The 24226-nt window shown below is 43.5% G+C and overlaps 1 protein-coding gene across 1 annotated transcript in view; it reads left to right on the top strand.

Annotated features, from left to right (window-relative positions):
• Positions 1-4800: 4800 nt before the first annotated feature.
• MYOM3 (myomesin 3) overlaps positions 4801-24226 on the top strand; it is a 37516-nt gene continuing 18090 nt past the window's right edge. The window contains exons 1-18 of the mRNA XM_072979541.2: positions 4801-4994; positions 10235-10357; positions 12692-12766; positions 13749-13908; positions 15726-15883; positions 15964-16059; positions 16826-16914; positions 17064-17108; positions 17764-17904; positions 18697-18858; positions 19839-19980; positions 20069-20268; positions 20582-20638; positions 21710-21837; positions 21925-22108; positions 22745-22919; positions 23117-23238; positions 23375-23562. Coding sequence (XP_072835642.2) covers positions 10251-10357; positions 12692-12766; positions 13749-13908; positions 15726-15883; positions 15964-16059; positions 16826-16914; positions 17064-17108; positions 17764-17904; positions 18697-18858; positions 19839-19980; positions 20069-20268; positions 20582-20638; positions 21710-21837; positions 21925-22108; positions 22745-22919; positions 23117-23238; positions 23375-23562 — 2229 coding nt within the window. The 5' untranslated portion in view covers positions 4801-4994; positions 10235-10250. The remainder of the gene's footprint in view (positions 4995-10234; positions 10358-12691; positions 12767-13748; positions 13909-15725; positions 15884-15963; positions 16060-16825; positions 16915-17063; positions 17109-17763; positions 17905-18696; positions 18859-19838; positions 19981-20068; positions 20269-20581; positions 20639-21709; positions 21838-21924; positions 22109-22744; positions 22920-23116; positions 23239-23374; positions 23563-24226) is intronic.

Below are 24226 nucleotides of genomic sequence, written 5' to 3'. Positions count from 1 at the left end.
GTTTTCTAGGTAAAAAGTGTACTCAGAGGTGGTTTATCATCCCCTTCTTCTGAGGGCATTTCTGGGACTATGAAGCTTGCCCAAGGCAACACAGGCTGGCTCTATTCACAGGAGGCACAGCAGGGAATCGAACCCTCAGCCTCTGCAGCCGGATATCTAACTCACTGAGTAATCATTTTACAAAATCCTAGGCTACAGAACCTTGATTGAATGGGATGTTATCCTATCACCTTTCCAATCTTTTTAAAATAATAGCCAAACCCGGGGAGAAGTGGTTCAAAACTCCCTCAGGTTCCACCGCTTGCTGGAGCATGCTTGACAGCTTATGAAAATTCTGGCGTACGTCATGATGCTTCACTGAGTAAGCCAGATGTTATGTAAGGAAACTGGGTGGTTCCCATGGCCTGAACAAAGCCGTCTTTTCTGTGCTTTCAAGATAATAATTTCCATAAACCACAGGGCTTTCCCCAAAAATTACACATGCACATCACCCACGTTTTATAGAGCAGCTTGTGAAACCAACAGCTCCTTTCATCTACAGATCTCTAAAAAGGACAATAATCTTGAGAGCAAAACAGTCTTAAGACCTTACTCTCATTCTGAACCATCCTGTAAGAACCGGTTCATTCATTTCCTTCCCCGCGCTCCACACAACACAGGGCTTTGTTACAGATTGATTTCTTAATTTCTTTACTCAACTTCCTGAAATGGGTTTCTAAAAGGATTTCTCAACCTGAGAAACATGGGGGAGGGGAGGGGGAAATCTCAGCAGATCCGGGTGATGTGGGACCTTACAGAGAAAGGAACTGACCATCTGGATCCGATCCTTCCATGCCTTATCCGGCCTTTTGAATCTCTACATAATTTCGCATTAGGGAGATGTTTGAGTGGATTTTGGTCTCTGAGCTCCAACGATGGCCGACCATCATGTTCGTAAAAGTAGATGCCAGAGACATGTTCTGAATATTGCAATCTGTTGCTAAAGGAGAGATGGGAAAGTTAGTAAGCAAAGGTTAACAGTTTCATTAATATCTAGCTCAATGAAAAACTCAACAGGAATTAAGTGAATATTCTATTTCTAGCAAGTTCTCCTTCTAAAGTCAGGATTTGCCAATGCAGTCAGAAAGTCATCCACGGAGACACTAGCCAGAAGAGGGAGATCCAGAGAGGGAACATTTTCTAAGCCCTATTCACTCTACTTCCTATAAAACATCTTGAAAGTTTCCTAAACCCTTTTTTAAAAAGTGTTATATAACCGCTTTGCCCCACGAAAACAAAACAAATTGCCAATTTCCTCTTTATTGAGTTTGCCTCCCTTGAAGAAAATAGGAACCGACTAAATAAGTAATCGGTAATTCTGCCACTGTACTGAACAGGAAGTAATAAGAGACAGAAGCCATAAAGAGGAAGCTTCAGTTTTACAAGGCCTTGCCATGCCTGAAAAGTGCTTTGAAAGTTGGTAAGGATGCTTGGCGTGTTGGTAAGGGGAAATTCCCACAGATCACCCAAATAAGGTGTGTTCCTCACAAGCAGGTTGCATACGGCTAGAAAAACTTATGATGAGCCCCGAGGAAAAGTTGCAGCTAGGGAAAAGCAATGCAAATAACCAGCCATGCTGCAGGCTGAATAGCAGAATTAAGAAGCTGGGGATGCAAATTAATTACACCAATGGATGTTGCAAAAATTTAAATTAAAAAACAACCTTCCCAACATTAGTGGCCTCCAGAGTTGTAGTTCTGGGTGACAGCTCCCATTGTTCCTGGTGACTGCCCACACTGGCTGGAGAGTGAAATGATTTGTAGTATAAAAAAATGCATTGGGTCAGGGAAATCTTGTGTATATATTTAGCCGGGAGCAAGTCATGATTAGTACAATGGGTCTACCTTGCCACAGGCATCGTACATGGTATCTGGGGATTATGGGAGCCATAGTCCAAAACATATGCGAAGTGCCAGGTTAGGAAAAGTTGCAGCAGAGGATCATCTTTAGAAAATTGTAAAGAAATGCCATTATGTACCAATAAACAACTTGCCTCCAGAGATTCGTGAGGCCCCGTCGCTGGGTATTTTTAAGACCCATCTGAAAACGTGGATGTTTAAGCAGGCCTTCCCTCCAGATAACACTTAATCTTTCTTTATCTATTCTTTGTTATTTTTGGCATCTTGAAGAATTTGCTTATTGTTTATTCCTTATTGTTCATTGTTTATTGTTTAATGTCTATTTCTGTATATTTTTATTTTTTGTTATACGTATATGTTATTGTATTTTTACCTGTCTGGAAGCCACCTAGAGTGGTCGTATTGACCAGATAGGTGGGGTACAAATAGAATTAAATAAATAAATAAATAAATAAATAAATAAATAAATAAATAAATAAATAAATAAATAAATAAATAAATAAATAAATAAAACTATTCCAAATTTTTAATTTTGGGTTAAGTTCCTTCAGCTGCACAGCAGGAATTCACAAAGCAAATAGCTTCAAGTTCCACAGAAAAATCCCACCCCATTTTCTCATTAGCTGGCACTTGCAAGTCTTAATAACCCACTCTGAGACATTAGTAGAAAGAATAAAATCCATTTTCTTTACTTACAGTTGTGAAAAGATCAAACAGCAAACTGATAAACATGACTGCTTTTAGCAACAAACTCTAGAGAGGTGGAAAGCAGAGAGGTAAGGTTCTCCCTGAATTCAGAGACAGGAGGGAACAATTGGTTACTGCTGGATAAATTGACAGTGTCCCTAGCGCAGAAAGGTCCTTCCCAGCCAAACTCACTAAAGACAGCATGCGAGGTTGCAAAAACTCCAATAATAACACTGCCTGTTTTTTTTATCCCCGTGGGTCTGGACAGGCAGCTGCAGATGTTTCTAACAGCCCCCCATCTGTTTCATTTGCTCTTGCAATGGAACAAAGGGGGTATAAAGGGTGCTTGCTGCCCAGCCAGCCCTGCGTTCCAACTTCTCGATGCGGAATGCTTTTCTAAGCCATCGCTTGGGGATCCCGTGTCAGCCACATGCCAGCCGATGCAACCCAACCAGTCATCGTATGCCACCACACCATTCCTTCTAGCTTGTGTTGTTGTGACCAAGAATTCAAGATACCGACTGTCACTGGGACATTGCCGAAGGAAAGGAGTGATGGTATACTATAGAACCTATATCAACAGCGACAGAAAATGCAGGGAATCTGTCTCTGGTGACTGACCTGTGATACGCTGTGGCATGCTTTCTGGGCTCGCTAAATGATGGCAACGGCTTTTCTGCCCACATTAATTAGGTAGTCCTTGTAGCAAACTGGAATAATCACACAATTATGAAGCTGCCCTCACAGAAACCATCCCCACCGCCCGCCCATTAGTGGTCTCCGAGTGCTGAGGGAAAAATAGAAGCAAAAAGAGGTTTTCTCATCCCTGGAACAGCGTTTTACCTATAAATAAGGTGTGAGATTCAGTGTTCAGGTGTGAGGGCGATCCACCTCAAACCGGAAGAACCGGGCTTCTCACATGAATAATGATGTGCCACCACATCGATTCTTGACTTATGGTGATCCTCCCGTAGTCTTCTACTAATAAATGTTCAGAAGTAATTTGCCCTGTCCCTCATTCAGGTCACGCTCTTAAATCTCTGAGCTGCCCAGGTAGCTTGGCCCTTCACCCCATCGCACCCTGAGGGTTCTCACCTGGCTCCATCCCCAGGAAGGACCGTCAGAGGCATCAACTGTTTTGGCTATAAACAGGGTTGTTTTCCTGTGGGTTTTTAGAATTTATTCCCTAACCTGCCCCATTTTTTTACTATTTTTGGAGCATTTCCAGGCTCGTGATGGATAGTGGGACCGAAAAGATCAGCCTGGGCTGCCAACGTTTTTGATCCCTGCTCTAACCACTATATTACACGACCTCTCCAATTCCTTCAGTATTTTTCTCACTTTTCCATTCTGAATCATTTCCCCAGTACTTTCCACAGTCCACAATGAGTGTTTTTTGAATCGCTCCCTACCCAGAAACAAAGAAGCAAGATGATTTAGAACAGGGAAACACTGGCGTTAAGCATCCTTTCATTTTCAATTTCAATCTCGGAAAAAAGCTAGGTCTCATTAGAGCCCTCTTACATGCATGCATCTCTTTATCAGACGGTCGTTGCAAACAAAACACAGTTCAAAATCCAGACACCATAAAATATTAAATATGCAATAAAGTAAGAAACCAGCTGCGCAATTCCACAACAGCGATCACATTTCTTTGTAAAAGTGCCAGCCAAGGTAAATAGATCATCCAGCAGGCCACGCCACCTAAAGACGTAATGGTATCTTCCAAAAGCCAATGGAAAATTAAAGATCTATTCAGCAATCAGATCAGAGGTCTCTCCAAAGATGGGCCAAAGTTATTCTCCTCTTCACATTAGAGGCACAAGAAACTCGTTAAGACAGCCCAGTGTTCAGAGCACTCATCTAGAGCTAATTAGAGACACTTCTAGGCAATCTCTGAGAAGGGACCTAAAAGGAGTGGGGAAAACAGAAATCTAATGCATACGGGGCAAAAGCTTTTCAGATCAACCTTTCTGTGAGCCCGCAGGAAACAAAACTCTGCATCCTGGGCACGGAAAATTGGATTGCATGGTTTCTTTCTTGTTCTCATTTAACAATAGACCCACCAGTGTTCCTGACCTTAAAAAAAAACGATCCGGGTATATCCTAGCCGAGAACTGTTGCAGGGATCATAAATACCAAATGGTTCTCTCCATTGTCATTGAAGTGACATGAGATAATGCTATATTTAAGGCTTCAAAGGGTGGGCAGCTTTACCCTTGGGTGCATTCTTGCTGGGACAGTCATTCTGGATGCCATCAAGTAACAGAGAAGGCATCGTTCTTTTGTCCTTCATCTTTCTTCAGGACTGGAAGCTTCGCCAACCCTCTCCAGTTTTGCTGCAGATTAGGACAGCCACTGAAAACACCCACGTCTGGGAGATTTCCCCTTCAAGCTTGTTCCACCAAGGTATGTGGTTTCCAGGCACACCCCCAGCTTGTATCTTGCTTCAAACTTTTAAAAACTTAATGCATGGCTTCAATGCAGCTTGCATGATAATGTCTAACCATTTGCTGAACTTATCATTTGTTTTCTGAGAACATCCTGCTCTGCTCTGCTTTTCATTTTTGTTGTTGTTGTGTCCAACTTTTCCTGACTCCATTGTCCGTGAGTTTTCTTGGCAGAGATTTCTTGGAGCGGCTTGGCAGTTCCTGCTGCAGGTGGTTTGTGTTTATTCAGAACCTGTCCATCTTGGGTATCCCTGCACGACATAGCCCATAGCTTCTCTGAATTAATCAAGCCCCTTCACCACGACAAGCCAGCAATCCGTGAAGGGGTTATCATTTTTATATAGCTTTTTCATTTTAGTCTGGGAGATAAAATAGAAGGAAAGAATGCTTCGTTCAATTATACGAGGCCTCGGATTAGACACACGCTTATTGCTATTTATGATTTCTAACATTCTCTACCCCTTTCCTGATGTTGGGAAAGTGTGAAGGCAAGAGGAGAAGGGGACTACAGAGGACGAGATGGTTGCACAATGTCACTGAAGTGACCAGCATGAATTTGACCAAACTCCAGGAGGCAGTGGAAGACAGGAGGGCCTGGCGTGTGCTCTGGTCCATGGGGTCACGAAGAGTCGGACATGACTTAACGACTAAACAACAACAACATGCTCTGTAAGTCCAGGGTCATGATTTTGTCCTTAAAACCACGTTGTGCAGGAGGGGGACGCTTGGCAAATCCTGGCACCTCTAATCATGGTTAACAAGAAGTGATCCTGGTTTACAAGACAAGGAGGAATCATAGTTTACTATGTTCAGCTCAAATGGCAAGCTTTGATTTCCCAGAGTTTGGGGCTAGAAATCCTCATGCCGGTATGCAAAGCTGGGGGAGTGGTGGGACGTTATGAATGAGGGTGGACCTTGGTATGAAGCGTACTAGAAGTCAAGAAAGCAACTGAACTTCAAGGGCAGTATCATGCATCTGTGTGTTTCAAGGCAAGGAAGCAACTCCCCGGGCGTACAATACTATAGGGAATAAACAATTTAGTTTGATGCACAAGATGTCATTAAAGCGGGGATGGGCAAGGAGCAGACTTCCAGAGGCGGCATAGCAACTACCGTCAGCCCTAGCCGCATGGCCAATAGCGACAGATGCTGCAAATTGCAGTCCATGAGTACCTGGATGGCTACACGTTGCCCTTTCCTCTCTTGAAGCTTGGGCAGTCATCCCCACCAATTCACGAGGCTCATGGGCTCACTCTGAAGGTAGCTGTGTGTGTGGTCTTGCTTGCTTGCTTTCCAACTCTTGCCTGCCCTGCTTCTGTGACATCACAAGAGCCCGCCCACTTCTGGCTTCAGGCTGTGGCCCTGAAAGCTAAGAGGAAGGAGCGCGGTTGATCTGGCCACCGCATTTGGTGCTAAGGGCCCATAACGCCTAGCTGTGGTTGTGCACTATTTCTGAACCAGTCAAATGTTAAGCCAGGAAGTCCATCAAGACACACACACACACACACACACACAAATGAGGCTCCTTGACTTCCTTTGCTTTTCCGACATGCCAAGGGGAACTGACAGCCATTTAGAAAAGACCAACATTCCCGTCCCCTTCCTCTAGGGGGCACCCTGGGACTGTGCAGCTGGCCCAAGGCTGCACAGGCTGGCTCTATTTGCAGAAGGCACAGAAAATAACAATAAAAGCAAACACTGAGGGGCTGAAACTGGCACCTGCTGGTTTCACAGCATCTACAGAAACTGCAAGTAACACACCCATCCTCATTCATGCCTCAATTGTTTTGAATCTGTGGTTTAAATATACTGTTAATGTACATTATTTTTTTACTGTGTGGAACAACGTGTTCTTGAAGTGCACTTGTAGTTCAGTGGAAGCTGCTTTTAATAGTGTGAAATAGTTTTTTTAAAAAATCATGTTCCACAGTGTCCTTCACAGACTCCAGACTCCTTCACTACTAGCTGTGCTGGCCAGGATTTCTGGGAGTTGTAGTCCAAGAACACCTTGGAGACCCAAAGTTTGGGAACCACTGCCCCAAACCAACTTCCTAACAGCTTCTTGAGCCGCCTCTCTTGTCTTTGTGCCTTTCCCACAACTGTTAAAAATGGTTTTAATCTTGAATTAAAGAAAACAATGGTCTTCCCTAAGCCTTCCTCTTCTGCAGAGATGAAACTCTGCTCGCCTTCTGAGCTTTCCCCGTGCAAGAGTGATAGGGACACGTGCGTTGTTAAGCCCGAACATTTGGTTTTCACTCATCCCAAGAGTTTAACCCACAGGCTATTTTAAAACCTGTCACTTGCATTCAGCATAGACAGTTTTGAAGGAAAGGAACAACCTCAAGTGTTCCAAGTAAAGCGGAAGTTTCCGAATGGAGGACGGCACAAAATAAAACTCAAACAGTAGCAGAAATATCCTTTTAAAATGGGTTCAGGAGAAGCTTTGTTTTACAGATTGTAGCCACATTGGTGAGATTGCCAAACGAATTCTTTCAGACAAATTCATCCCTGAAATGCTCGCCTGAATAGGGTAGCCATGTGCTGGTGTGCATCTACGGAAGTCCGAAAGCATGAATTCAATGTGTTTTCAAGATCAAGTGGAAAGAGACAAACCAGAGAGTCAAATTATGCTCAACTATTTCTTTAAGACAACCTCTGCAAATCACACCAGCTTTCTCCAACCAAGTGCCCTTCCCATCTGTAGGAGTTTCCCCCAACGTCATGATGGGAATTGCACTCTGACGCGTCCGGAGGGCATCAAGCTGGAGAAAGCTGGTGTGGTTTAACCTACACGTCATGTTAAAACCACGAAGTCTCACATGATAGCTTCTCTTAACTGAACACTACGGTGGTCTTGAGAACTGATCTCCCCTTGTCCTTCAACCTCCTGCATCACCTGCCTTCTTGAATTTTTCTTAGGTTCTTGGTCCAGAAATGCTTCAATCACAGTGTGGAGGATGGATTTGGGAGATCTGGTCTCAAATCCTCACCGGGTGATTTCAATGTTATGTCTCAGAGTTGCCTGCTGTACAGGACTGCTGTGTAGATATAAGTGGGAAGGGAGAGGCCATTTTGAGCTCACTGGAGTTATTAGTGTAAGAAATAAATGAATAAAAATATATAACTACATCCAAGGGCAAGCTGTTTTCCATGAGATGCATTTATCCTTTGCTTTATCTCCCATTTTAAATTTAAACCCCCTGTTTTCCCCCCCATTACTTTCTTAATTCCCCCTCTTTTTGAAACTCTCAGAGACAGATATCAGTACAGGTCTATAAAAAGTCATTAACTGCAACCAAATGTGGAACATTTTTGATCAATGCAGTAGTCAACTGGCCATGTCCTCCTCCCTGATCATCATCATCATTTTAAAACTGCAAAGCTGGAAGGGACCACACGGATCATCGAGTCTAGCCCCTGTCAGGGAGGTCCAGCGGGGGTATCGAACTCCCAACCTTGGGCTCTGCAGCCAAAGACCTAAACCACTGAGCTATCCAGCAGTTCTTTATGATACACCCTCCCATTTCTCCTTTCAGTTGTCTTCTCCGGTTGACCCTCAACAGTCAGTCAACCCGTCGTAGTCACCGAGAAATCTGGGGTGTGTGATCACATGGGGGAATAATCACCATCTTTTTTATGACTCTCACACAATCCACGAGGAAATGCACTCCAGCCAAACTTCAAACCATACTCAACTGGATCTTTTTGGTCCGGCTGTAGGGCTTCTACTTTGGAGGACCAGGTTGGCGAAATCCCTTAGCGGACAGAAGGGTCGCTTTCAGGGAGATTTCTGGTGCAACGAGGTGCATGTTTTTGCAGCTAGTTGATTGCACCTTGTCGTCTCAGGGGGCTTCTCTTTATGTCTTTTTCCCTGTGGATATACTTCCACTTTTCTGACAGTATCTTGTGTTTTTATTTTTCCATTGACGGTGCCATTTGGCTACATAAGGACCCATGCTCTCCTCTGAAAATTAGAAATGAGGGTATGATAACATGTAAGAAAGTCAGTAGTAATCCTGCACTTGAAATCAGAGAGAACTAAAATATATTTTTAAATTCTGCCTCTATCCCTGCTCCACATAGGACATAGAGTTCCCAAGCTGCAGCCTCGATTCTCCAGCTGAACCCCCAAGACCTGGCTTGCATACTTCTGAATGTATAAGGTTTGCTCCCCAAAATAGAGTCTTATTATTTATATGGTTATCACTGCGCCAGGAGTCCAGGGCTGCTGCGGTCAACTGGGTTTCGGATGGGGGGAAAAATAATACTCTTTTGTGCATTTGTTTGATCTTCTAAGCATTCGGGCAGCATCTAAAAAGAGCCAGCGAGCAGTCCTAAAAGTGGAGGGCCGACGGCATATCAGGCTCCCTCCTTTGGCAGCTGGTCCCTTGAAATGGACCCAGGCCAACATCAGCTTCATTGTCCGTCTCCCTATTTCAAGCTCTAGGAAAGGGACCGACTTCGCTCTGCTTGGATAGAGTTCAGACTTTAGAAGCAACAAGTTAACAGGCCAGGTTGTGATCTGAAAGGAGCTGCTTCCTCTCTCCCGCTCCCCACGCCAAACAAAGATGTGATAGAGTTGCGTTTGGGAAAAAAAAAAACATACCAAGTGGAAACACCATTACATCGGTTTTAGGGCAACAAAAATGTGTTGTAGCTACTTTGTCTAATTCTCTTTAAAGAACATTTTAAACTGTTTAGAGGCCATCAACCGGGCTGATAGCTGCGGTTCGATCAGCTTTTCCCCTTCTTCAAGGAAATTAGCAAGTCCTTGTTCTCCTTTCGGTCTCCTGTAATGAAAAGCCGGTCAGTGTACTTGGACACACGGAAGCTAGAAATATCTGTACAATACTCAAGTCTAGGTTTAATCTTGTAGCAATAAATACAAGATTTCTTTTTCTTTCACCCTCCCCACGAGCATCTCGCTTTGCTTCCAAAATCAGGCAGCGTTAAATGTTTTCAGGAGGGGTGGAAGAGGCGCTCCAGATGTTCAGATCCACAAGTCCCATCATTCCTGACTGTGGGTGCCATGGGATGGAGCGATGGGAGTTGTAGTCGAAAACAATCTAGAAGGCATCAGGGTACCAAACTTGTATATGCCTCTTTTTTTAAAGTGTTTTTAAGTCTCTTGTGTGTTATGTGTATTTGTGTGTTTAACCTGAGCTTACATAGTCAATTTGATTTTTATTGTTCTGGCAGGAAAAATTGTTCCATCATGGACACCCGGACGTTTTTCCACCATAGGGAAGAGGAACAGAAGGAAGAGAGGCATCAAGATTTGCAAATGAGTTCCACCATAAGGAAATCAAAGTTCAGAACTAGGTGGGTTAATTTAATTCAGTTCATTTAAATGAATAAATCCAGTATTTCTAGGCTGATTTGCTTATTCAGTTTATTTATTTTATTTTATTTAAATTAAATTTACTACACCTTTCTCGTTAAAAAGGATCCAAGGTAGATGACATCATTACAGACAATATTTGAAAACTAAAAACAGTGAGTATGGAAATGCTAAAAATGTCTGATGAAGTAGACTGGTCCATGAAAGCTCACATTAAAAAAATATAAAAGTTAGTCTTTAAGGTGCCACCACAATTTGGATTTTTTTTCACTATTTATTTGTTCCTTTGTTTGCACCTAAAATGCTAAAGAAGATCAAACAAACACCACACTAAAAATATAGTAAACAAAGGAAAGACCAAAACATGTTCAAAGTATTAAGGCATAATAATCCATTTAAAAACCCCATTCAGGCAGCCAGCCACTCAGGGAAAATCTGCCTGAAGAGAGAGGTCTTTGCCTGCTTGAGGAAGGACAGGAAAGATGGGGCCAGGCTGGCCTCCAGTGGGAGGGAGTTCCACAGTCTGCAAGCAGCCACAGAGAAGGCCCTCTCCCATGTCCCCACCAAATGCAACTTTGAAGGTGGACATCCAGCAAGATGAGCAGAAGGTAAAAGTAAAACAAATGCAGGTATAGATAAAATAGAGAGATTTCAATGCTAAAATATCATACAGTAAAACAAATTAGCCCAAATCCTGTTACTGTACTTATGCTCATAAGAGCAACATACTTGGTGTATAAGTCAAGGCTGAATTGCTCCAAGTTAAGAAGTCAACGTAGCTATTGCTATAATGTACCAAGTCACAAAATCTGACACGCAACTCAAACAAAGAATGCTTTTACGGACTTCTTAATTTATGCTACTTCACCAACCAGATTTAGGATGGTTATTTCAATTGTATTGTCACATTATGTTTTCCCCTTGTTTTTGACCTCTCCCTGTTTTGAGGCTGAGCTGGTTTTAATCTTCTCCTGCACCACTTTGGAGTTCCCGTTCTTGGAGAAAGACAGGATATAAATCTACTTAATTAATTAATTAAATTGGGGGGGGGATGCAGCTGATAATCAAGCAAAGCGCCTCAGTCCTGGGACATCAGCAGCTGAGGCGTAAAAGCTGTTTAAAACCAGTAAGCTATTAAATAGGTGCTAAAATCAGAACCATTAAATGCCGGTGGAAATTGAGATTATTGTTATGTTTTAACTTGGTGATACCGCCACAAGCAAACAGATAGACCCTGTTCTCCAAACTGCAGCTGTCCCGGTTTCCTGTACAGCTATTAAAAAAATTGGAAAAGGTCAGTTATTCCTAGCCATTAAGCCATTTAACAGGGCTGTTCGGGTAGCGTGCTATAATAATTCATCAGGCCAAGCGATGGAAAGGGGATTGGAAGCTATTGTTTCTCCCAAGTTAGATTACAGTTCAATTAAATGTTAGGTAATGTTTTACCTGGTTGTTATAATAATCCACTCATCGGTCCTGCCAGGCAAATCATGTCAAATTTAATTTGTAAATATTAACAGGTTAATTTCTACTGAAAATCTTTTTGCTGGAAAACTTCGAAACAGTAGTACGGTGAGCTACGACTCCCAAGCTGGAGGATTCTGGAAAATGTAGTCTTTAAGTGTAACTTTGTAAATACTATTTTGATGTAGACTTTAAAATAACTTTCTCAAATGTGGATGTTTCTGGACGGTGAGATGATGGTTACAAGCCAAACATTTTGGCCCAGGCGGCCCTCCTGTGACTCAACCATGTTGGGTTGAGTCATCCCACCTCACAGCCCAGATCACCTCACTTTTCTTGTTCTTAAACAGTGTAGATTTTCTTTGTGGTTGTTTCACTAGCAATAATTGTTTTGATAGCAGCCTAATTTTGAGGCACCATCTGCCAATGCGGAAAAGCTTATTCATATTATCTCCGTGTTTGTAATATCGCTTCCCCTTGTATTGGTTGTCTCTTTGAAGGTGAAAACAAAGTTCAAAAAAAAAAGGATTGGCACATTAAAGACTAATTTATATATATATACATTTTATTATTACGGCATCGAGCCATACAATATTTAATGTGAGCTTTCGTGGACAAGTCCACTTCCTCAGACATGTCTTATATCTGATGAAGTGGACTTGTGCAAGAAAGCTCACATTAAAAAATAGAAAAGTAAGTTTTTAAGGTGTCTGTCACCCCTTCTTTTTTTTTCTTTTTTTTAATTTTTTTTTCATCTACGATGCTTGCACAGATTAACTGGACTACCCCTTCTACAACTTGTCTCTGTATTTATTTCTTTTCACCCGGCTTCCCCTCCCTTCATGCAACAGCGAGGAAGAAGAGGGCTTCACACTTTCCGATCTGTCCATAGCGTCTGCACTCGCACTGACTTCCGAAATGTCATGGTATGTTGTCTACCTCAACATTTTCTGATGCCCTAGCATGATGCTCAAAATTTTGTTGCTTAGTTATTCTCCATGTACATAAAACACACATATCTGCTTAATGCTGTTATTTTACTGGGGTACGTCTAGACTTTATTATGAAGAATCCTAAGGTATTCTTCCACTCCCCAGCCCATCTAATAAACAGTAGGAACCCCGTATCCGTGGGATCGGTATCCACTGGTTCATTTATCCATGGTCTGAACATATTTTTTAAATTAAAAGAAAAATCCCCAAAACATATATTTCTAAGAATGAAGTTAACAGAACTGGCTATTATAGTAGCCTTTGCAATGGTTTTCTGCATCCACAGGAAGTTGGAATCGATGCCCCACAGATATGGGGGTCGACCAGATCAGATGGGCGGGATATAAATCAAGTAAATAAATAAATACTATATAAAGCCCTTAACAGGTTGCAACCTGGACATGTGAAGGAGCCCCTCTCCCTATAGAAATCACTAAGATCTGCTGTGATGGCCCCACTTTCATGCCCCACCATTGACAACAATTCATTATATGGAGACACAGAATTGGGCTTTTTCTGTCTTTGCAACCCAGTCGTGGCACACCCTCCCCTCGGAGACATGATTGGTTGCTGACATTCGCATCATTTTGGTGCCCAATCAAGATATAATTTATTAGACTCTTTGAGGGTTGAGGATCAGGGGCTGTATAGGTTTATAGGCAATGCTTTTGTGTAAACGTTGTTTTAATTTTGTGCTGTTTGGTTTAGATACCTTATCTTTTTAAATTGTTTTATACCGCTTTGTAATCTGCTCTGCCATCCTGTGATATAGGGTGGGCTATACATGTTTATATAGAGAAATAAATCTGCTATCTGTAAAACAAAAAAATGCAGAATAAGGTAGCTGTATGCGAACAATGGGATGGGAACCATATTTGTACAAAAGGGGGCTATATTTTGTGCTTTTCATCTTCAGGGAAACTCGGATGAGGAGGGAGGCTGCTATTCTGGAGTTAGAGAAGAGGGGACAGAAGCTGGTTCGTTTTGGGAATGACATGGAAAAGCTGGAGAAAGATGTGATTAGGCACTGCCGGTTCCTGCGTGTGAAGGCTGACCGGAAAGCCTTAAGGAGGAAGGTAACAGAGAAGTTTATGGCCTTAGGATGGATTGTTTGAAATATGATGTGCTGCAGAGTTTTGAATTTCTGATAAAACACTATTGTGCAACGCAGTAGAAGTGCCAAGGACCATAGAGGAGAATAGCTTCGCCAAAGGCTACTCCTTTCTCATTTACTGGCACTTAAAATCATAATAACTCACTCTAAGACATCACTTGGAGAAAAAAAATTAAAAATAAAACTTTATTACAGCTTTCTTTACTGTACACATACTTAGCAACCAACTGAACAGATCAACAGCAAACAGAGAACTGCCACCAGCCAGAAAAGAGAGGCAAAGAGCACTTAGCAGAGAGGCGGGCCTCTCTTTGAATTCAAAGGCTGGAAGGAATAATTGCTTAATGCTGAATAGACAATTGTCCTAACCCCCAAAAAGTCTCTCCCAGTCACAAGAACTACAGAGAGCATGCAAGATTGTAAATGAATCTCCAACAAAGTCAACAGCACCGCAATGTGTTGGCTTTTTGATCACCCGAAAAGTGAGTAAAATCTGATAGGAAGCTTCGGTCAAGAAGCAGGGTAACTGTCCACACTCCTTTATCAGTGTGATTTAATCATGCACCGAAGTGTGTAAATGATTTCACTTTGAGGATCTTTAACACCACGTTCTTTGTGAAGGAGGTCATGGATACAGCTGTTGCTGTCCGGCAGTAATTTATGCATTCTGTAGGCATTAGCAAGTGTGGTTAGAAGCAACAGCTGAAATAACCAAGCCGGCACAGAACCCTGAATGTTTGCTGATATTCCGTGGTGAATTCTTAGTCCCCAAAGTCTCTCTTTGCTATGAGGAATCGAAAGGAAATGAAACAGACTAGAAGAGGCCTGTAAACTATTAAACAATGTGTTAAAAATACAGATGGGAGGAACTGGAGGTTTGATTCCCTCCCAGGAGAAGCACCAACCAATCCGGCCTCAGGGAGGCTTTGCGATCCCAGAGCGCCCCCCCCCCAATGGCACGATTGAACCAATGCATTTTATACCTAGAAAACTCTGAGAAGGACTATACATCAGCACAGACTTGAGGGCACACCGTTATTATTTCAAAATACAGAAATGTGTCTGGGCTCTCTTTGAATTCAGAGGCAGGAGGGAATCATTGGTTAGTGCTGGATAGACTGACAGTCACCCCAGGCCGGAAAGGTGCCTCCCAGGCACACCTACTAAAGGCAGCCTGCAAGATTGCAAAAACGTCAACATTAATACGGATGGAGAACTCAAGAAGATGCAACAACATCAGGGCAGGAATGAGGGGCATATTGTGGGTTCCAGAGTGCAGGACACACAACAATGGGCTCAGGTTACAGGAAGCCAGATTTCGATTGAATATCAGGAAAATCATCTTATCTGTTAGAGCAGTGCGACAATGGAACCCTTGACTTCAAGAGGTGGCGAGTGCTCCAACATTGGAGGCATTCCAGACAAACCCCTGGCAGATATTCTTCGGTTTGTATTCCTGCATCGAGCAGGGGGTTGGACTTGATGGCCTTATGGATCCCTTCCAACTTCACTGTTCTATGATTCTAGGAAAAGCCAGCAGGCCAGTATGATCGCCGTCCCCCTGGCCATGGCTGCCTGAGGTAGCCATGCCCTCACCAAAGCTAGGCCAGGCCACAAAACCCGTTGACTCCAGAGAATTTTTAAAAAAGGATACAGAAAAAGTTGCCTCCCTTATTTGTACGAGAGAACAAGAGCGTGGCTGGCTGTTCCATTTCTGCCGGTGTATTTATAGAACACCAAGATAAAAAGTTAGAGGACTCTCCGTGGTCTTTGTCTTAGGCTGAAGCAAAGGCACAAATGGAAAAGGAGGTGATCGAGCTTTTATCCTGCCGGGCGCCCATGTTTTGGATTCCCCTCCGAGCTCATGCCGTCTGGGAAAGAATGAGCGTCAAACTGGAATGTACCGTCTTGGCTTCTCCTCCACCCCACGTCACCTGGTAAGTCAAACCACCTCCGTGCTCCCAGTTCTCGAAGGCCCGGTCATTTCATGTTGGTCTGTTTCTCCGCATCCAACTAGGTATAAAAATGGAGTCCGGATTGACCCCCGAGTAGCTCCAGCAGGGAAATATAAGATGAAGAACGAGTTTGGAATGTTGACCCTGGACATCAGCAGGTAAGGCGGGCTTTGAAGCTGGGAAAGTGACCCTCATCATGTCTCTTTCAGGATTGTAAGAAGGGCAGCTCAAGATCCCCAAAGGGCCAGCCTCCCTTGTCCCTTCTCAAAATATTGTTGGATCCTCTTCAGCTCAGAGCTAGATGCGTGCCGGGAGCAGAGCTCCCTAAAGAGGCAAAACATCTGTTTACCCTACTATGAACTGGCCTCTGTCCTCATTTTTCCAATTGTGTTCCTTCCTGTTCTGTGACTGGGGAATGAGGGGATAAACACGGGCTTCATCTGCAAGCTGCTGGCTCAGTTATGCAGCTTTGAAGGATTTGTGTGGGAGACCACTACGAATATTGCCATCACAGGTGGCTGGGTTGATTGGACCCTCCCACCCAAAAGAACCAGGCCATCCACTTCTCACTTGTGGCACGGCTTGCTCAACCATCGTCATTTGCGCTGCGCCGATGATGGAAGTAACCTGCCTGCCCTGCTGACCACTCAGCAGCTGATTGCGGAGACCCGTCATTCCACCTCCTCGCTGGATTGGCCGGCAGGACAGGGAGGCGGGGAAGCTACCCCAATTGGCACAGTGCAAACATGGTGGCAATATTTGTATTCATTTCCCCCCGGGAGACGAATGCGAATACTCCATCTCTAAACACATTGAAAGTGCAGGAGACACACATCTCCTTTATTATGTGATTTGAACCTGTGGTCAACTCAGTGATTTTACATTGCTTGAAGCTTTGCTTTTGTAACAACCTTTTACTTTCAGATGCTCCTTGGACGATTCTGCTGAATACAGTGTGGAAGTGAAAAACGCCTATGGGGAAGCTTATTCGTTTGCTACCGTGCTTGTCAAGAGTAAGCCCAGGAGGATCTCATATCCTTTCCTTCCAAAAATGCTTTTCTGTGATTTTCCTCCCTCGTTGACAAACAGTTTTATCTAAAGACATTTCTCTCTTATTTTCCTTTTCTCTTATACCCACCGACTCTCCTTTGGTGTTCCGTAGAGTATTACGGGAAGAAGTCAGGATTTGACTCGGAGATATACAAAAGTAAGGAAATGCGTGTAGTTCTTTCTGTGGGGGCTGTTGGGTGTATTTACTTTGGCCTATTATAGAAATTGATAGTAAATCTTTGAGTCGATTTAGGGATTCTGATGCCTGAACATCTCCTTAAGATTCCTATTGAACTTTATAAATCTCTAGGGAAGGACGACAGCTGGCATTTATCCCAGAGAAAAAAGGGTTAATTCCAGAATGTAATCAGACCATCATTTCCAATTGTATCAAAATTCATCTGAGCATCAAAGTACTGTATAAACCTTTTTCTTGTTCCAATAATTCCAGGCAACATCAGCTTATCTGTTTCTACAAGCTTTTTTCCACCTATATTGTTTCTATGTTCCACAAGCATGAAAACACTTCAAAAAGTTACCCGTCAAAATGTATTGAAACCATGCTCACAGGTATAGAAAACTTAGGCACAATTAATTGTTTTAGCATCCTATTACAGCGACACTCTCCTCCATCTGCAGGAGATCGGTTTCAAGGCCCCTCCCCGCACGAATGCTGAAAAATGCAAATTATAGCGGACGCTATTTTAATTCCAGCGAATTCTGGGAGTTGTAGTCCAAAAACACGAATGTATCACCCCACACCCCAAGTTCTTAATCTTCTTGCCTAGAGCATTCTCTTCTTTCTCATTCAGAGTCACTCAGAGGCCTTGAGGCTGACTTTGCCAGCACTTTGCAACCCGTCTTTTCCAGGGAGAAAGAGTCCTTTGCACTGCACTGCACGTTTACCGCAGACTTACAGGAACACCAGAGGGACATCCGCTGGTTCAGAGATGGTTGGTATTTCTGACTTTTAAAAAGCCACACATTTGTTCATTTAACAGAAGTTACGTATTTTATTATTTGAACTGACTAGTCGATGATTGGAAGCAGAAAGCTACCCGAACGGGTCAAAGACATCTGTTATCTGAGTACGAGCTTTCCTTATCTCTGTATACCACAGATTAGCTTGCTTTTACCTTTGAATTGGTCTTTGGGAGGTAAACACTGGCTTCATTTGCAAGTCTACTTTCTCAGGCATGGAGCTTTGATGAAATTGTGTACCCAGAGGGAAAACGCCCTGCCAGCTTCTTATAGGGAAGTTAACATCTTGTTTACTTTGATGCTGAATGTTCAAGATTTTTTCATTTTTTAAGCAGAGCTCAAATCAGTTTTCACTTTAAGAAAACCCTACTGTGTAATTTAGACAACAATTTATTTCTCCACCAATCACTTCCCCTATAATTGATTCACTCACTATCGGGTGGGACTGATCCTGTGAATAGATGGTCTGTTTTGAAAGATAATTTTCCAAGGGAAGAGTATTCAGACGTATACACTATCCTTCCATGTCTAGCTTGATATGGAGCCCAATATTTTTGTTGTGTGTGTGTTGTTGTTTTCTAAGTTCTTTCATACTCCTCAAAAGGATCTACTGCTATGAGGAGCACTGATTGGCCAGTGCCTGTGACATCACCTGGTGGTGATGAGAAGCACAATTCTCACTCAGCCCGCCCACAATAACTTTAGAACTTTAATTTTTTTTAACACTTTGATGAGAAGTACATGATTTCCTACCTTTGCCTCAGGTGAGCTGCTGAAAGATTCTGACCGACAGCAAATAAAATGCGAAGACCGGGAGGCCTCCCTGGCAGTATCCAGTGCTTACAAAGAGGATGAAGGGTTTTACAGGGTCCGCCTCCCAACACAAGATGGATACAACCAGCAAACAGCTTATGTGTTTGTTAGAGGTAGGATTCTGCTACAATTTATCTGGTGATAATGATGCTGTGGCCTATGGTCATTATGGGTATAATAACTATTATGTTGAATTGGGCCTCAAGAGACCTAGCATTGAATCCCAACTCAGCCATGAAATTCATTGGGTAACCTTGGGCCTGTTACATATGCTCACACTGACCTACCTCACCAGACTGTTGTGAGAATAAAGTAGGGAGGAGAATCATGCATGCCACATTTATATCCCACTTTTCCTCCAATGAGCAGAACGTGGCCTACATGGTTCTCCTCCTTATTTTACTCTCACAACAGTCCTGTGAGGTTCTAATATATAAAATATTGGCCGTAGATAATGGGAATTGTACTTCAACACATCTCATTCTAGGTAATTTTTTTTAACGCCTCTTGGACTAGATCCAGTGCTCAATGGGAAGATACAATAGCACTTTTCAAATACTTGAAAGGGAGTTGTCCAGAGGAGAGGCAGGACATGTACTTGGTCATACCACAGTGCAGGACAGGTAATAATGGGCTCAAGCTACAGGAAGTCAGATTAAGGCTGAGCACCAGGAAAAACTTCTGAACTGTTAGAGCAGTACGACAATGGAAGCAATGACCTTGGGAGGTGGTGAGGACTCCAACACTGGAGGCATCCAAGAAAAAATTGGACAATCCTCTGTGAAATCTGCTTTGACTTAGATTTCTATTTCTGCATTGAGCAGGGGGCTGGACTTGATGGCCTTAGAGGCCCCTTCCAACTCAATTATTCTAAGAGTGGTTCCATTTTAATCAGTGGGACTTAAATGAGCCATTACAAACTAAAGTCCTTCACAGATCTATTGGAAGTTTGACTAAGCTGAGATCTAGCCATTTAAAAAAAAACATAATGATGCCTTCAAAGGCTAGAAGACAAAACGGTGAACCAATCCAAAACCAAATTGAATAAAATTCAGATAAAATGCTCTAAAGGCAGCTTAACCTTCTTCTCTAGATGCGGCAGCAGAGACAGCCGGAGCCCCTGGGTCACCCCTCTGTGTCCAATGCCATGATGTGAATAAAAACAGCTTAATACTTTCATGGATAACGCCCAGCGATGATGGAGGAAGCCCTGTCGTGGGCTACTACATCGAAAGGTCAGCCCTCAGCCACCGCAGAGCCGTGGTCTCTTACCTTTTGCAGAACACGTGGTGCCAAAACTGGACAACATTTTCTTTCCTTTAGGTGTGAGGCGGGCACGGAGGCGTGGGCGCCGTGCCACGACCGGCTTGTGAAAACCTGCAGGTCTCCTGTGGTAGGGCTCATCGTGGGAAAGACGTACCAGTTCCGCATAAAAGCCGTCAACCGCGTGGGCGTCAGTAACCCCTCCAAGGCGAGCCACCCTGTGACAATGGTTGACCCCGATGAGGCCAAAAGATCGATAAGTACATCCATTTTTGTATTATTGTTCTCGAACGATAAATATTTTCTAAATATTTCAGGCCACCTTCAAGGCAGCAGCATCCACGGATAAACCCAAATTGAACCACCTCAGTATTCAGAAGTTGGAGTAAGTTCCCTATCTAAGCATAGAACGAGGGATGTTCGCATAAGTATGCAGAAAAAGTTTCACCTGAACAGGAAACTTTAATTTCTTTTGAAATATCAATTCGGGCTCCATGCATGCCTATAGTGTAGATGCTACAGAGTCTTTGTTGATCTGCAACTCTCTTTTTCTCTGTCTCTCTCTCTGATTAGTTATCCCTTATGATGATGGGGTGAGGAGTATCACAGTGTCCAAAGATGAGCTGGAACGTAAGTTCAAAAACATCATCATACTTTCCTTTTGACTTAGGGCTGGGATAGACAGCTCAATTGGAGCAGGCTGAAGTGGGCTAAAGAGTGGTCAAGTATGGGCTGGCTGGGTAGCTCAGTGGGTTAGGTACCGGTTGGGAGTTCGATTCCCGCATTGGGAGAAGAGCCAGCCTGGGTGGCCTTGGGCAAGCTGCACAGTCCCACAGCGCCCCTAGTGGAAGGGAATGGTAAGCCACTTCTGGGACTTCTTTACCTGGAAAACGCTGAAAAAGGTTGCCCTAAGTCAGAATTGACTTGATGGTACATTATTATGACTTTAAGGTCATGTACAGGTCCAGTATGCCATTGGGTGAGAAATCCTTGTGCATCTCAAATGACCTGATGTAGGGTCTTAAAACAAAACATAACAAAACAAATATCCCCTTCCTTGCCCCATTCCTCTTTCCGAGAGGAAGTTTTCAAATTTCTTTTTGTGTTTTTTCTAAAAGGCACAGCACTGCCCTAATAGGCTTTTTAAAAGATCATTTCCTTCCCCCCCACCTCTTCATATCAGCTGTCCCCAAGGTGGCCCTCTATCTCGCTACCCACCTTAGTAGGGATGGGGGAAGCTGTCGTCCAGATCTTGCACTGTCTTGGAGAGTTGTTAACTCTGTTTTGTTAAGGTTTTGAAACAGAGCTTGGATGGCCATCTGCCAAGGCAGATCTAGCTACGGATTTCCTGCATTGGCAGGGGTTAGACTAGATGACCTTAGAGAACCTTTCTAACTCAACAGTTCTATGCTTCTATGAACATTCTGCCTGTGATGCCTGATTTGTCTGGTTTCTCTGTACACACTAGTGATCTTCTGATCCAGCAGTTGTTGAATAACACTGTGCCCTGGACAGTTTTACCCCACCTTTCTCCATGAAAAGGACCCAAGGTGTCTTATATCATTAAATGGCAATTGTAAAGCTGGTTCTCATGAAATATGGAGCACTGGATCGGTAGAGTGTGGCATGCTTTGGCTAGTGTTATTGACAAGTGGGTCTCATATTGCTAAAACGAGCTCTTGTTGTTGTTTCCCCCCACAGCCAAGATCAAGATGCCTTTGCCACCCACCAACGTTCATGCCAGCGAGGTCAGGGAAGACTATGTGGTCCTCTCTTGGGATGAGCCAGACCCCAGAGGGAAGGAGCCCCTGAGTTATTTTGTCGAAAAGGTGAGGAAATGATAAACCGAAAGTTGACTCCCATTTCTTTGCTTGCAAGTTTTTGTTGTTAAGTCGTTGCCTTTCCTGTCTTTTCAGTCCCTAGCGGGCAGTGACAGCTGGCAGATGGTTAGCCTAGACATCCCAGTGAATTCCACAACCTTACCGGTCTTTGACCTGGCGAAAGGAAAGTCGTACCTTTTCCGCGTGCGGTCAGTGAACAAGTATGGAGTCAGTGACCCTTCGTTGCCCAGTGAGCCCATCTCACTTGGCGAAAATATAGGTGATCTTTTTTAATTGTATAACTGTGTCTTCTTGAAATTAGAAGTCTCCTGTCCTTTGCTTTGAGGCCTGGAAGTAAAAAAAAAAACATGTTTGAATGCCGTGAAGCTGGGCCCTTTGCAGACTAAGACAATGGATAGCAAGCAATCTGGCTGGAATGCAAAGCTTGGAAATCAATCTAACGTATTTGTGTTAAAATCATTGCCTTTGTGTTAAATATCTGGCTATAAGGCAGTCCCAAATCTGCAGCAAAGGAGAATCCCTGAAAAATCAGGGGCTTTCTGCTTAAAGCACTGGCTGCTTCTCAAGGCTAAAGCACATAACTACTTCCCTTTAATAGACGAGAGCCAAAATTGTGTTGGGTGTTTATGCTGCTTGCAAGCAAGACGGCATAAGTGGGCCAGTTCACTGAAGATACTTAGGAAGTTGATGGTTGCATACCTGGTCGTGTGCCAGCCGTACAACCAGGGAGTTAACCAACCACACAACGAATACTCACCATGCCACTTTTTGGATAATTTGGTTTGTTTGTAAGCAATCAGCCTCTGGCTGGTAACTAAAACAGAAGGTGAACCGGAGATGAGCTATAATAGGATCCGGATTGCTGTTGTTCCTCGGTTTTCTTTCCTTTTCGTAGCTCCCCTCCCACCACCCTCTCAGGTCCTGGCCTTCAGAGACACCAACACATCGGTCACCGTGCAATGGAGTAAGCCGGAGGAAGGCAAGGAGCCCCTGGGCTATTATATCTACTGCCAGGAGGTTGGAACGGATGAATGGCAAACCGTCAACAATAAGCCCGTCACCTGTCATGAGTAAGTTAACCAGCCAATCGGCAACTCTGTTTTTTTTCCAGCTCTGACAGGGCCGGCCCTACCATTAGTCAACTACCATTTCTTGGCTTTATCGGGAGACTGATACGAGGTTTTTTTCCCATTTTGTTTCATTTTTTATTTTTATTTACTTTTGTTTATTTTTATTTTATTTTATTTATTATCTTTGTCCTTGTAAGGTTCACCGTTCCAGGACTCAAAACTGGCAAACAGTATGTCTTCTGCGTGAAATGTGTCAATGAAGCAGGAGTAGGTGAAAGCTCCCCTCCATCCGACCCCATCACTGTCAGGCAGGCAATCTGTAAGTATTATGGGATAGCACGGCCCAAGTTTCCACAGCCACCTCCCCAAAATAAAACGGCCCCAATGCAGAGAGAGAAGCTGCACGCTGGGTTCAGTTCCACCTTTCTATTACACTCTCATTTCTTCCCCCCTAGCCTGTCCATCGGCCCCACGTGGCTTTGCCCTGCTGAACTGCGGGAAGGACCACATGACCATAGCTTGGAAGCCTCCCAAACGCAAAGGAGGTACAACCATTTTGGGCTATTTCCTAGATCAGCACAATGTGTCAGAGATTGACTGGCATGAAGTGAACATTAAGCCCATCGCTCAGCGCATGCACACGGTACGGAGCCTTTATGTCATCTACCAACTCTGGGGAACTGAGGGAGAAGACCTAGCCAATTTCTAACTGCTGTTGCTCTGAATTTTGACAGTTTGGGGCTGTAAAATAGGAAGAATGCCTTCCTGCCAATATTCTAGTGTCAACCATGGCCCACCATCAATAGCAGTGAAAGCACTTGTGGTTTGATGGAGCACTTGTACCATCATTAGTCTCATATTCTGTGCTGATATTATTCGCCTTTTCTTTTTCAGTGTCAAAGTGGCATTCCTATTACCTCTTTTTGTTAATAGCTTTCTTTCCTGGGGTCCCATACCTTTCTCGCCCTCCCCAAACCTTTGTTTTATGTTTTGCTCCTTTTTACATTGGGGTGATGTTTAGCGCTATGCCACTTCCCTAATCAGTTCACCACTAATGTATGATGAGCACAAGGAATCAACAACCAGCACAGTACAGGGCACATGAACTTAACTTAGCAACACCGTCTGTTTTGTGGGACACCAAGAGAGCACAAGCATGATGCTGAAACAGAGAAATAGTTTTGCAATTGATCATCCACTAGAGTAGGCCCCTTGAATCAATGTGAATTTGGTGAGTCAATTCCTCCATAAATTCCATAGGCTGAATATCAGGGAAAACTTCTTAACTGTAGAGCAGTATGACAATG

Source organism: Pogona vitticeps, chromosome 9 (assembly GCF_051106095.1).
Source record: "Pogona vitticeps strain Pit_001003342236 chromosome 9, PviZW2.1, whole genome shotgun sequence".
Taxonomy (NCBI): domain Eukaryota; kingdom Metazoa; phylum Chordata; class Lepidosauria; order Squamata; family Agamidae; genus Pogona; species Pogona vitticeps.
This window is presented reverse-complemented; position numbering and strand designations above follow the sequence as displayed.